The sequence below is a fragment of the Gopherus flavomarginatus genome, chromosome 2, assembly GCF_025201925.1.
Source record: "Gopherus flavomarginatus isolate rGopFla2 chromosome 2, rGopFla2.mat.asm, whole genome shotgun sequence".
Lineage (NCBI taxonomy): Eukaryota > Metazoa > Chordata > Testudines > Testudinidae > Gopherus > Gopherus flavomarginatus.
In genome coordinates this window covers 89,839,312-89,854,907 of record NC_066618.1, presented here as the reverse complement: position 1 = coordinate 89,854,907, position 15,596 = coordinate 89,839,312, and the positions used below count along the sequence as shown (strand labels likewise).

General features: G+C 40.7%; 1 protein-coding gene across 1 annotated transcript; it reads left to right on the top strand.

Annotated features, from left to right (window-relative positions):
• Nucleotides 1-762: 762 nt before the first annotated feature.
• On the top strand, nt 763-4,292 carry NEUROD6 (neuronal differentiation 6). The gene is made up of 2 exons (XM_050938073.1): nt 763-1,050; nt 2,427-4,292. The coding sequence occupies exon 2, from the start codon at nt 2,448-2,450 to the stop codon at nt 3,459-3,461; it is 1,014 nt and encodes a 337-aa protein (XP_050794030.1). The 5' UTR covers nt 763-1,050; nt 2,427-2,447; the 3' UTR covers nt 3,462-4,292.
• Nucleotides 4,293-15,596: the final 11,304 nt, after the last annotated feature.

The window sequence follows — 15,596 nt, the reverse complement described above, 5'->3', positions numbered from 1 at the left end:
AAGACTTCTTTATGTTCAAAGGAGATAGTTAGTAGAAGGCAAGACACACAGAAAGTAAGCAAAGGGGGAAAATCTTCTGATTACTCTGAAAGACTGCAAAAGGATCACAATCAAAGCAGTTAGTGCATTTTATGAGAGGTGGAAAAAATGTGTGTGTATGTGTGCTTGGCAACACCCTAATTTCTGATGTTGCGGGGGGCATGCATTGCACTGGAATATGATATTTTTGAAATATTCAGAATATATTTCTGATTTCAAATTTCTTCTTTTCCCCCCAGGATTACTGCAAAAAGTCTCTGAAGAAAAAAACTGGAGGATTTCTCACACAGACCCCAGATGGACACACTCTTCCGTTATTTTGTGTTCTCGAGCAGCACGCAGCAATTTGAACCGCATACACAGATTGCTCACAATAATATTAACAAGAACTACTTTTGTGACTTCTTACACTTGAGCTAAACCTGCTCAGGTGTCTCATAGTACATACATTTCTTTCTGATTTCAGCTGTCCCTTAATTGCTTTTTTGTGTGTACCTAGGCACACAGAGGGGATTCTGATCAATATGAAACAGCCCTTTTTTAAAATAAGAAATACAGCATTAACAACTATGGAGTAGCTGTACCTGTAGGTACAGATAAAACTGAATGTTGGCATGGCTATCTATATAGATTGCCCGTTAAATAGAAGCAGATCTAGTGGAAATGCACCTACTGTATGTAAAATGCTGGTACAGATTTTTTCCCCCTATCAGTCTAACCTTCTGTGTTGATACATGAATGCTGGTACCCACTTACAGGGATGCCAGATGATCAGTGCAGAATGAAGGTCCCAGGAGAAAGGATCACATGATTTTCTCTGCCCTGTGACGTCACTAGCAGATGGCATGGGTACCAGCTCTGGCAGTTGGCATCAATGTCACTTTTTAGAGATCAATGAGATAGTGCAGAGATACACAGATCTAGACTCCAGGAGACGATGCGACATTCAGACTGAAAAGATTTGGAAGGCAAAAAATGAAAACTGAGTATTGAATGAAATAAAAAGCTAAGGTAATATAAATAAAGATCTATTTCAGTTGGGGCTGTGTGTGCATGCAAGTGTTTAAAGATACAGTATCATTGTCTTGTATTTTATGTATGCTATTTACCACCTATAACTTCTCCTAGCATTCCATTCTTATGATGTAATTGCATACTTTCACTGGGATTATGCAATACTGCAAGTGTATAGGCAATACTAAGAGAGTTAGTCTTTTATTAGGAGGTTTTGTTTAGTTTTGTTTTATTAAAAAGTCTCTGCATTCATTTGTGCTGGTCTCTGAGGACAGTGGATCCAAGTATTTGCTGCTTCAAGACTGAAAGCAAAAACAACAATTCAAAAAGAAAATTATTTCTTCATTTCATTCTGGATTCTAAACACACGTGCACAATTGCAGTCAGAATCCACAGCCCATTCCTGTCAGATATTAGCTAGAGGGAGATGTCTGATTCTTGCAGAACATAAACACTGCTAACGCATGGATGGGTTTTTGTTTTTGTTTTTGGTGCTTGGGCTTTTTAACCCTGATTGACTGAAAAAGAAAAGAAAACAAGTTAATTCCAGCAACAAAATTGTACTATTAATTTAGACTCTTTCCTTTAAAAAATGAGAAAGATTTTATTTTCTAACTCTTTTTTATGTGAATACGTTTAGGATTAGATCATTCCTGTTTTTTTTTTTCTAATAGGAAATAAATACTCTGTTTCATATATTTTCACATTGATCATTAGAAAACCTCACTTCATTTTAATTAAGTCACTGAATGATTCATTTGTCTTAGGTTTTTTTCCATTTAAATTCTTTCTAACCCATTCCAATTGACTGGATTTAAATGTATAGATCCATGAAAGAATGCATGTGAACAAACTTCAAAATAAAAGTTAATAGGTGATTTAAAAAATATTTGTCAGTTAATAGAGATATAGCCCTTTTCATTTTTAAGACTGATCTCTCCCTTCTCATTTTTTACCCAGGGGAATTTGGATTAATGAAATTTCCGCATTGCTTTATCATGTTCTGCATTTGCTTAAATTCCACAGTGTTGGGGAGTCTCAAAGCTTGTTTAAAAAAATACAAATGTGCAGGGAGTTGATTATGACTATTAAACATAGTTTTACTCTTTATTTACTTGTACTAAATTTGCTTAGATTAGTGATGATATAATGCATGTTTTGCTGTTTTTATAATTTTGGCAGCTCATTTTTAAAAAAAAACTAAATAGAAAAAACATTTGCAAGTTATAAACATATTTTATTAGCAAATTGTGTTATGTATTGTATACATGTACGTGTGTATATACACAAGTGAATGGTATGTGACGCTGTTTGTGTAAGTATACAAGCTTTACAAATGGAAACATTTAAACATTGTGCTGGCATTCTTTCAGGTAACTTAAGATTATAGAACCATGTTAACACTACCATTTGATGAGTCTGTTGTAATGCCAGAATCCCAGATGTGCAGAAAGTTTTCCAGAGAAAGTGAGGACCAAAAGCAAATTAAGAAGCCAGAAAGCTTTTCAAAGCAGATTGTACTCCGAGGAAAGAATATCAAAAGGGCCACTGGAGAAGACACAGAAAAAGAAGAGGAGGAAGAAGACAGAGAGGAGGACGATGAGAATGGTTTGCCTAGAAGGAGGGGCCTTAGGAAAAAAAAGACAACCAAGATAAGAGTGGAAAGGGTCAAATTCAGGCGGCAAGAAGCCAATGCTAGAGAAAGGAACAGGATGCATGGCCTTAATGATGCTCTGGACAATTTAAGAAAAGTGGTCCCTTGTTATTCAAAAACACAAAAACTGTCTAAAATAGAAACTTTAAGACTAGCCAAAAACTATATTTGGGCTCTTTCAGAAATCCTGCGTATTGGCAAGAGACCTGACCTGCTCACGTTCGTCCAAAACTTGTGTAAAGGTCTATCCCAGCCAACTACAAACTTGGTGGCAGGGTGCCTGCAGCTGAATGCCAGAAGTTTCTTGATGGGTCAGACGGGGGAAAGTGCCCATCACACAAGGTCACCATATTCCAGCTTCTATCCTCCCTATCACAGTCCTGAGCTCAGCACTCCCCCGGGGCATGGAACTCTTGACAATTCCAAGTGTATGAAACCCTACAATTACTGCAGTGCTTATGAATCTTTCTATGAAAGCACTTCCCCTGAGTGTGCCAGCCCACAGTTTGAAGGTCCCCTAAGTCCTCCCCCAATTAACTATAATGGGATATTTTCCCTGAAGCAAGAAGATGCCTTGGACTATGGCAAAAATTACAATTATGGCATGCATTACTGTGCAGTGCCACCCAGGGGTCCCCTTGGGCAGAGCTCCATGTTCAGGTTGCCTACCGAGAGCCACTTCCCTTACGACTTACATCTGCGCAGCCAGTCTCTCACGATGCAAGACGAATTAAATGCAGTTTTTCATAATTAATGAGGAAAATGAAAATAAACAGTGGTCATTCACCTCCCCGGCTAATTAAGACAAAGCAGATGCTTGTACACTGCATAATGGGCACAACTCTATTTAACGTGTTTACTAGTTTCTAAAGTGTGTTTCAACTATTGTGGGAATTTTCTATGTACTAATAAATCCTTTTTCTTATACATATTTTTCCTTTTGTTTTTTGTCTGTAAACACTGTGAGATTGTTTCTTACCAGAGGCTTATTCTTTTTCTCCACCCTATTCGCTTGATTCATTGAACAGTGTGTCTAAACAATATAATTGACATAAACGCATACACACTGTCTAAAGTCAATGTCTGTTTCAATTGTACAGTAACTATACAAATGCATGTTATTAAAATCAGATGAGTAAAAATGATGTATTTATAATTATTAGAAATTATATATTATGTATTTGAGAAGAACTGGATTTTAAAAACTTATTCAGAATTTTAAAAGAACTGTCCCTAAACTGAGATGGTTTTGCAAGATGCAGGGGAGTTTGTGCAGCAATATTTAAAGCTATGCAAAAACATTATTTTCTTTGATTTGGGGGGCTTGTTTTGTTCTTGGGTAAGACAAATATAGGTGATCACCTCTGAGAATTATTCTGCATAAAATTTGGAGTGTTTGCTGATAGGGGCTACATAACATTTTAGAAGAGGTTGTCAAAATTTTGCATCAGTTACTTTAACATAATAATACAATGGTATCAGCACTTTTTTGTATTATTCTGACTTCAGATGTAAGGGTTTGTTATAACAATGTATTACTGTGGTTTTTTCACTACATATTTTAAATGCAATTAAACATAGATGTTTCCAGTCATAAAGTACATCTATTAGCTGTGATACTGTATTTTGCCTGATACTTATTATTGCACAGTACACAGGTGCCTTTTGTTTGTTCTTGCACAGCATTATTTTCTGCACAGCTTACTGATTACATTTGAGTTTTGAAACGATGGACAATTATCAGGGTTTACTACATACCACATTCAAACACATACTTTACCAGCATGTAGGCACATCTTAGATATCCTTAAACAGAAACAACTATAAGTTCATTAAAGATAGTAAACTGTAGTATATCCAGACAACTTTCTAGCCTGGTACAATGCAGGGACAGATTTTAAAACATACAAAGGATGTTGAGTGAACAAAGAGCACTGAGTTGTCTTTTAGCAACTCTGGCAGCTGGAATTAATATTGGGAATAGGGGTTGGGGAAGGTTTTATAGATTGACAGATTCCCTGACCACTGCTTGCTGTTAAACTCAGGGTTTGTTTAATGAGAAAGTTGCATCGGTTTAACTAAAGGTGCAATTTTATATTAATGTAGTTAAACCGGTGCAAAAGGCTGTGTGGATACTCTTAGCTCTGTTTAAACCAGGTTTATTTCACTTTAGCTAAGTCAATTAAGAACAGGTTTCAGATGACTTGAAATAAAACCTTTTTAAATTGAACTAAGTTTCGGCATAGCAATTTGCACTGGATTAGCGAACCGGGTTTAAAAACTGATTGAAATTAAGCCAGTGCCATTTCTGCCTGTAGACAAGGCCTCTGATTTTAGAGGTGTAAATACAGACTCTACTGACAAGCATTCACTTTTATGGGACCAGAATGACTTCACTTGGTACAGTGTACATGAGGAGTTGTGAGGAATTGTTATTGAAAATAAAAAAGCCTATACATATATCATACAAACACCACAAGCAAGTTCCTTGGAACAACCAGAGACTGAACCACAGCCCTAGATAACAGTTTGGTAATGGCTGATGAACTTTGGACCCTCACTTTATTATGCCACTCCCAAAAGGAGGAAGCAGGCTGATTTCTCCTGCTAACTGCACTGTTTGCCTCATGCCTAATTTCACAACTAGTTCTAGTTGCAAACATGCCCAATTACTGGTGCAGGCCAATCTCTGCTAAATGCATCTCTTTAATTAGAAATAGGCCAAAACCACAAAGTTTGGATCTGGATCCAAAAACCCTAAAATCTGAAGTTGGAGCATGTTTGGATCCAGGGTGCTGCTTTGTTAGAATCCATAATAGACACAGGTATCCCATCATTATAGATGTAGAGATCGCAGTCCAAACCTCCCCTTAGTTCAGGGTTGTTGGTTCCACAGTTTTGATTAGGGTCCATTTCAATTTTTTAATCAGTGACAGGAAACAGGAGAAATGGCAGAGAGCCATTGGACCAAGTGCCGAAAAAGATTTAGTTTTTTTACCACCTTAGAAATCACATTGAGGTAATTTGCACTGAATATACCAAAGGTTTGGGAAATAGAGGAGGGAGAAGCTATCCTTTGTCTGGTAACTGTTTCTGAATATATACAGAACACCAAATAGTATTTAACAACAACAAAATGCAAGCAGGTGACAGAAGGACGTTTGAGGAAGAATGAGCTGAATGCAAGGAGGAGAAACACGCAGTTACTGGCACAATGTCTAGGTATCATCCTGCCACTGCACAGTAGGGCAGGAGCTAGGAAAAGGCACCCACAATTCACATTGTGCCAGTAACAGAAGAACTCAGAAACACATGACTTTTGTGGAGTGTTCACCTGCTAGGTGGAAGCAGCAGCCTTATGCATTTAGATTTTCAAGTGTTTGTCTTCACCAGCAAAGAGACAGAGGGGAGCACTACAAAGTGCACTTTCCACAATGGTGTATTTGTGAAAATGTGTGTGTGTGTAAGTTGTGGGGAAAGTTACAAAAATGCCCAGAAGCTATGGGAAATAAATGTCTGCCGCAGTATACTTAGCAAATGTGGGATCAGTGGTAAGCAAAAGGGAGCACTTCAGGTTTTGCAATTTGGGGGCCTCTAGCTCTGTGGTCCTCAATAACTCAGGGGACAGGGGACAGTTCATCTTTCCTTCTGGCCACAGAACCGGGAGGGAGGGAGGAAAATCAATGCCAGTCCAGTTCTTCTCAGTCAACTCCATAGCAGGACCAGAGGAGAGGCAACTCACAACCAGATTACTCATTCTGGTAGCTCTGTGAGGGCATCACTCTTCCTCAAGGCACTGTAATTTGTAAAACCAAAGCTCAGTAAATGATAAAGCAAGTCGTAGAAGAATACTTTCCCTGGCTGGTAAGTTATTGAATGACTAGAGATGTTGGAGGAAGGAATTCCCTTGGTTTGACTCTCTCTCTTACACATATACACATTAATATAGGGGACAGATTACCCACACATCTACCTATTGCAAGGTTCTTCTAACACCTTGCTCTGAAGCACTTGGTACTGGCCAGTGTCAGAGATGGGATGCTAGACTAGATGGACCACAGGTCTGTTTTTGTAGGGCAATTCCTGTGTTCCCCAAATCCTTTCCCTCTAACATCCTTCTTATAGGGCATGTCTATACTGTGGGGAACTGATTTCTAAAGCACACTAATGTGTTGCACTTTGATTGGTCTGTGTAGACCCTGCTGGTGTGCACTAAAGGTTCTCTAGTGCACTTTAACATGGTACTCTTTTAAGCATCACTTCTTGAAAGCATACCAGGGAACTTTGAATGTGACTGGCAGGGTACATGGAATGATTAATGCACAACACATTAGTCGCTTTAGATCTCAGACCTAGATAGGGCCCATTTCCCCACCGTGTTGACAAGCCCTCAGTGTGCTGGGGTTAGATTTAATTAGTGCCCCACAGCTGGCCTACCCTGCACTCTTCTAGTCAGAGAAAGAGGGTTAATCCCTTCATTGCCAAGCTCTGAATGAAGTCTATAGCCACATCACACTCCCATGGTCATGCACTCATTTTGGGAAACCTCTTGGCTTTACTCTCTTTGGACTTGTCTGTGCTCTTTCTCTTCATAGATAAATGCAAGGAGGTATTTCAAAGGCATAGAGAAACACACACACACACACACACACACAAAGGCAAAGTTTTCTCTTACCAGTGATTCCCTTTCTCGCTTGAACTTGCTTTACTCTCCTCTGATTCCCTTTGCCCTGAGGGCTCCCAAATGGGAGCAAATTAAATGAGACTGAAAAATCCCACTGAAACACATGGCAGAATCCTTCAACTCAGAAGCAAATACCCGATCTCTCCCTAAATTAGAAGCTAGCTGTGGATTATGATCTGAATTACATTTAGCCTATGGTTTTGTTTTATAGTCCATGGCCAAGGTCAAATCATTTTTGATTTGACAGTATCAAAAGCTTACGAGATGCCCTCACAAAATGTCAGGACAACACAACAGACATCTTAGCCTTACATTTATGAGGCCATCACTCTGTACGAAATTTCATCAGAGTCAGAAAACATGAATTTGGATCTGACCCAGAACTAAACAATAGAGGCAGGTTCAATTTTACCCGAGAGGGAAACAGGCCAGCCCAGAGGACAGTTGGCACAATACCATTGAATCTCAAGGACAGCCCTTCCACGTCTCACTTAATCAAAGCTGAACTAAATTATAAGAGGTTAGGATTCAAGGTTCCCGGTTCCTGCCCCTCTAGTATTCCAAGACAGACATGGCCAAGTCTGCTCTCAAAATTCTGTCACGTCATGCCAGTAAATGGCTGGACCCTTTGGCCAGATCCTTTTCCAAGGATATGCAAGAATTACCTGCAGGGAGTGGGGAAGCAAAGTTTGTTAGCAACACAGCCTGTGAAGAATTAATTATTTATTTATGCCAAGAATGGGGAATGAGAGGGGCACCCCATGCAACCAAACGATGGTCATGTGATCTATGCTCTAAGATGGCACATCCACAAAAGTTGTTACATAATAGTGCATAGAGTAGTGCATAGAGCTTCTCCAAGAAGGCTTTTCTCCAGAGATGTTCCTCTTAGTTAATCTTCCCCTATCCTATTATGTTTGTATTTATCTTTGCAACTGCACTACACACACTACTTAATTATAGGATGCTATTAGCATTGAAGACACCCTACAAAACCAAGCTGGATTGTCACCTATATCATATTCTGGTTTTGGTGTCCATTGAGACTTGGAGGTATTTGGGGAAGTTTTAAAGCCATCTGATATTGGGAACAACAGACCGAGTTTTAAAATCCATCTTTTTCTCTGGAATATGAAAGCCCCACCATCAGCACCAAACACGCAGAAGCCTTGAAAAATCATTTGTTTGCAGAGTAGATGCCAAGCAGATATTTTTCCTGAATTGGAGCTTATTAACTTACCAAATTATATTTTTCACATAAAGTAATTTACTGGTCTAAATGTAAAGCCTGAAGTGTTAAGTTTTTGAGGGCTTTATTAGATCAAAATAGTATTTTTGAAAAACAAAAGGGCAATAATCAATGGGAGCTAAGCCCAAAATACTGATTTATAAGCCCTTGAAAACCAGGGTTTAGAATGTAAATTGTGACATACAAGATAAGGTAACTAGGGGCCCGGTCCTGCTGAAGTCAGTGGGAGTTTTGCCAGTGATTTCAGCCAGGTCCTAAAGCAGGCAGGAAAGTAAACTTTCCCTTACCTTTGATGTCAATTATTCACAGACACATGAGCAGCTACATAATGTTCAAATGCAGCTGAAATGACATTTGTGCTAGGCAGAGGGCTGGAAACCAGAGAGCCTACTCTGGGGTCTCCCTCAGAGACCAGAAGAGGAGTGTGTTTGTGAGTGGTCCAGGGAATGGGCAGGAGACATTGGACTACAACTCCATGCAAAGGGAGATACAGCAGATAGATAAGCTACTACTGTCCATAGACTGATATAATGATGGTACAGCTTGTCTAAGTACTATAGGTGCCCCACATTCTGTCTTCAGATTTTGAGGGAGGATGCTGTGTCAATCACCCGTGCAAAGCCCTCTCTCTGTTTTTGCACAGGGAACCCAATTTTCACTCTTAATTAAAATGTATTAGATGCCCTTGCCTTGGCATCTGGCCAAAATTTTAGAAAAATTAACACAGAAAGAAATTCTTCCCAGATAAACAAATCAAATCAACTGGGCTGCCTCCACCTTACCAACGCCAGTGAGCAGATCCCACGCAGGTAGGAAAGCCCAACCTAAAGTCAGGAAAATGTCTGACTGAGTAAATGCACTTACACCAATTTTGGTGCCTGAAGGGCACTAATCTGAGAGCCTGATAGAAGGGGAGCTAGAGCCATTTTAATAAAGCAGAATCTCTCCCTTGAGCATGCCTAGCCATCAGCCACCCATAGTTCAGTTACAAAGACTGACAACAAGAGAATTATAACCAACCATAGCCATCATGATCACAGCAGCCTCTCAGGCCTTCTCCTCTTCCTAACCTTTATTTTTAGAGGTAGAACAGAACTGTAAGAATATAATATCACTTTTGCCCTATGAAGAGGCAGAAAATAAATTCAGGCCAACAGGTGATTTCTGGTCATTGTTCAGAATGATTAAAACAGGGTATGAGATGGAAACGGGTTGCAACCATCGCTATGGGCCCATCAAAAAAAAATATGACACTATAACTGGGAGGTGACTAGATGCCAGTGGAGTTCAGTGCTGGAATGTATCCAATGCCCCCATGAAAGCTCCAGGCAGAGTCACTGCTCCTCACTTCCAATAACAAAGCAATTTGGGTGTGTGCAATCAGAGCTGCTTTATGGGCACACAGATCCATCTCTGCAGCATTCACACAAGCAAATGCTGCAAGGTACACAGGCTGAATATGCGGTAGGTCCTGCGTGGACAGCAGGCATGTCCTGGCCATTCCTCCTCCCATTCCTTATTACATATGTGTATACAGGCTCTCCCTTCCTCTCCAGAAAACCTCTGGCTGGTAAGCCCTCTTGGGGAATTATGCAGTGCACAGGACCACCAAGGTACTTCAACACATGAGTTTATTGTTTGTCTCCATCTTATACTCCAGGTACGATACAACCATATTAGCAGAATTTATGAGGAGCCCCTCCCTGGGTTAGCCTTTTATACAGCCCCTTTTCCTTCCTGGGTTCTCCAGCTGGTGAACTAATTACCTCATTAACTCAGCAGGCTACCAGCATGTGTAAGTACTCCCTTCTACCTTAACCACACCCAGTACCCTACATGTTCTAAATGACCATGGTGCTGGCTTCCGGAGAGCCCAATTTGAAGCTGTTAACAGCACCCTGTCACAGTACCAAACACTTGTTTTGCACAACAGGTCATTCAGCTTATAACAGTTACTTCAGCCTTCATGCTGGAGTAGCCGGCATTTCACCACAGCTGAACCTGCAAAAGATGCCCTAGAGGAGACATGTAGCTGTACAATACATCTGCATCCTACTCAATCATGGAGTTCCTGTACCCTCAGGTACTCACACAGAAGTCAGCATGTTCTATAAGATGGTGGATCCTCCATGAGTAATAGCCTCTACAACAGGCATAGCCTTATGCAAAAGCTCTTCAGTTGTGTAGTTTAACTGCCTAGTGCCTCCATGCGAGCCTGACAATGAGACCTGCCCAAATGCAGTATCTTCCTTATACAGGTGTCATGCACTGCATTTTCTTCTTGTGCCAGACTAGCAGAACATAAATTCTCCCTCACATTCAACCTAGTTCTTTGCAAGTTATAAGACTAGTAGAGTCGCTGATAAAACATTAATCCTGTTCTCATGTGACTAAGGCATGCTAAGATAAAATACTTAAGCCTATATTTCAGGCAGTAGCAATTCCAAACTGCAAGCGCATTACTAAATGCCCTCCTTTGTAGCCAAGTCTATGTGCCTGGTAAGCTGCCAATACACTAGGAAGGATGGGTCATCGGTTCAAAGAGTACTATCCATGTGGGGGATAAACCCACATGCCCCCTCAGCCAGCTCCATAGCTTCACTAAGACTGCGTAGCTGCAGTGGTACAGAATGTGGAGTATATCTAAATGTACCTTCTTTGCTTAGTTTATCCACCACACATGTTACTTCTCTTCCTGCAACACATGTAGGTAATTTGGCCCTAAGTCACTCCATTGAGGTACAGCAGTTTCTTTAAAACTGTTTTGGAGAAGAGGGAATTATTAAACAAACTCAGAGTCTCAAAATGATAATCTAGCATTAGTTTTTTTTTTTGCAAAAAAATCCACGGATTTGTTCATAAATGTATTTAAATCTTACCAGTGAATATAGTACTGGTTATTAAAAAGTAATTCTGGGGAAATTAGCTTGCAGCTACAAAATTAATATAATTCATTTATTACTTGCAGCCACAAATCAAATGCTGTTAACATGGCTGCATGCCATTTAATATGCACAGTAAGTTTCCATATGGCTTCAATTTTAGAATCCCGGTCAATCCACAGAATCACTTGCAGAATACTTTGTAGGCACATGAAGTCAGCTAGTGTTTACTTAAATAAAGGTCTAAAATAAATGTTTAAAAATCTTAAAAAGAAAGACTCCATTTATTTTTTTCTTCCAGAATTGTAAACACCACAGACCTGATCCAAAGCCCATTGAACTCAATGGTTGTCTTTCCATTGACTTCAGTGAGGTTTGGATTAGGCTCCACCTGTTTAAAGTTCACAGAATGTTTTTGACACTACAGATGACTTTGTGCCACATCTGGAATGGACTGTTGGACTGCATAGCCAATTACAAAGTATAAAAATAAAGACATGTTGTCTGTATATGCACCACAATATAAAAATGTAAAATAAAAGTATCCTTCAGCTATTCTGTGGTGTGTAGGTATAGCTGATGCCAATATATACATATAGCTAGCTGATATTTTCAAAAGTAAGCACCTAACGTTAAGCTCCTAAATCCACATTGAGTCACCTAAATAAGGAGGCAGATGTTCAAGACTGCTGAGGACCCCATACCAACTTTGGAACTCGGTGAGAGCTACTGGTTGTTCAGCACCTCTGAAAATAAGGCCATTTATTTAGGTGCCTAAATGTGGACTTCGGATGCTAAATTTAGGCAATCATTTAAAAATAGAGGCTGTTGTATGTATGTATGTTACACAAACATACACACCTTACACTTTGAAAATTCAGCAGTAATTTGGAAGACGTTTTCTTGGCATGTGCAGTACCTTATATAAACATTAATTCTTAATTGGCAAAGTGCAGGGCTTTGTTACTTTTTAATTGATGGGAGTGTGTCATCGAAACCATGTCTCTCTTGGTTTTATTTTAAAAGTATTGCAGAAGGCTACGTTCTAACTAATATGCTTTATACAAATTGAGGCTGAAAAAGCACTTGTGAGAATTGGACTGAATAACTTAACTGCCTCGCAACAACAATTTTAATATACATATATTCTAAGATGGTACTTGGCCCCACTCTGAATTACATTGCACTATGAGGGAGTTGTGAGACTGCATTAGCTAATGTAAAGCACTCTAAGCATGCTAGGCAGTGTAAAAATGGTAGACGTGAAAGCTGATGTGGGCAGTGGTCTTGTGTTACCACAGGAAGATGCAGGGGTCAGTGAAGCTGGAGAGGAGGGTTACCTGCAGGCGACACACCGAAGGGTTTTCCTTCTCCTGAGAGAGAAGACGGCAAAGGTGAAGATAATGATGACCATAACGATGGAGTAAATAAATTAATGCCATCATGTTTCCTGTGGAGTGGCAGATGGTACAAGAAGAGAAGGGAGGGCTCTTGAGCTTTTGAAACCCTTGTAGACCACCTAAATACCATGGTAGGGATTGGCAGTGCATGTATTTAGATTGAAATAATAAAAAGCTGCCTATCCAAGGCTCTAGGCAGCCTCACAAGTAACTAATAATACAAAATCCAGGCAGCAATACAATAGTCATTTCAGCCAAGAACTCAGCCAGCCACCTACAAAATCTCCTTTCCATTCCTTCCATGTTGTGGGATTCATGCCCTCAGCCCTTTTGCTGTGTATCTAAAGGTCACCAGATTCAGGCTATTTCAGAGTGGGCAGAGGAGTTGAGAGGGTACCAAAGTCCCAGAGCCCTCACAGAGTATATCCTTCCAGCCACCCCTCTCCAGCTTGAGTGCCTCTGCTGTGGCAGAACAGCATGAGGAAAGAGACAACCCCTCAGGTAACTAGGTAGTGGAAATGCTGACAGGTAGAGCAATTCCATAGACAGAGGGCAAGGAGGATATGCTGCTGACATCACATCTTACTTCCAGAGTGTTCCAAAAGCTACATGTGACAGATTGGGGGTATGTCTGTGGCAGACTGTGAACTCCATCTTTTTTTGTGAATGCCATTTTGTTCCAGGGGCTTCATTTTAGACTGTAACACTCATGGTGTATTGTGACTTGCATTGTGGATTTGAGCATCCAGTTTGTGATGGGGGCTTTACACCTACTAATCAGACTATGTCTGAGAAGCTGTCACATGCCAATCAAAGTCATCTACATTGAAAACTTTTCCCTTCTGGAACAATGAGTTTTCAGCTGGTAGGACCATAGATTTTGAATAACTCTGTATCCAGGGAAGAAGCCTGTTATTTCACCAGCAAAAGCACATGGGTAACAGGAGGGACAGAGACTGTTTCAAAAGCTGGCTGCTTTTCTAAGCCAGAGAGAGACCACTGCCACATACCAGAAGAAAAGGGCTGTAGGAGAGAGAAGGCTGAAATGGCTGCTTAGCCTATGGACTCACAGGAGGGATGAAATCAGACTTGGGAGATTGTATTCAGGACTGTTTGTTATTTTCCAGAGATCTGGAACTCTTTGGTGCAGCTTAAGATTGAAGTATCTGTAGTTAAGAAATTCCTTTGCCCAATCGGGGTAAAGGCAGTTGAGCTCTGGAGCCCGATATCCCAAGGAAGGGGTGCAAAGACACACAGACTGCATCTGGGAGTGTGATGCTGGGTATGTCTACAATGCAAGAGAAGGTGTGATTGTAGCATGCATAGGCATACCCATGCCATCTTTGATTTAGGTAGTTCTTGTAACAATAGTAGTGTAGACGTGATGGCATGGGCTAACAACCCCTGTAGAAGACTGTTGGGGAGCCTGGATATGTATTTAGGTTGCTAGCTCATGCTGCCACATCTACACTACTATTGTTACCTGCACTACTTGGACTAAGGCTAGCATGGCTATGCCTACTTGGGCTACAATCACACCTGGCACTCTAGACATACCCTAAGAGCATATTTACACTGCATCTGGAAGGAGTGACTGTGGCCCCTGTAGACATACCCGAGCTAGCTTCGATCTAGCTAGCCTAAAGTAACTCAGATAACAACAGCAGTGATGCCAAGGCATTAAGACTAACCCTGCCAGGACCCTGAGTACATATTTAAGCATCCACCACTCACGTTTCAGTGGCTTCACTGCTGTTGTCATTTGAGCTAGTTTTGATCTAGTTAGTCTACACATGCTGCAATCATATCTCCTGATTGCAGTGTAGACATACCCTTAGAGAATCAGAATGAGAACAATGCCCCAATGCTGCCTAGACCCATTGGCTTAGGAGCACATGGGATCCAGTAGTTGGGTCTGCTCAGAAAAGGCTGGTGCCAATCCAGAAGAGGCGACTGAGCCAGTTTGTGAGAGTTTACATACCTTCTGGGAGGGGGAAAAGAAGCTAGTTCTATCAGTGGGATAAGAACGGCTACGGGGACTAGAGAGATTGTAGGAGATTCCCAGAGTGCTTTCTGTATTGCTGCAAACAGGCAACCAACATCAGCTGCAGAACAGCGTGCAACAGCTGGAACAACAAATAAGGACAAAATCATGGCTGTGAGATTATTTTTTTTCCATTTACACCAGTGGTTGAACTTATGCTACTTGTCTAACAAGGTGACAGCAGGTTAGGTGCAGAACTGATCATCGATGGATGGGTTCCTCATATTGCTGGGAAACTACATCAACCACAATCCGAGTGCTGTATATACTCAGAGAATCCAAGGTAAGAAGTAACATGGCTCAGATGGAAGGGAGACTTCCTCATCACCAAACCACAGTGTGCCAAGGCAAGTAAGTACAACTTTAGGTGAAGGAGATCAGCAGTACCAGCAGAACCACGAACACACCATCAGCTGTAAATAGGAGGCCAAGACTCACAAAAATCAAAAGCAACCAACCAACATCTACAACCACCCTTTTACTGAACTAGCCTGTGCAAAGATGCAGGCACTTGACCACTGCCATATTTGCGGGGTTCCAGCAGCTAATGGCTGCTACTACTCTGTGGTGGCTAGTGTCAACCAATCCTTTAAAGAAAACAAGCTGTGTCAGATCTTTGCTGAGCAACAA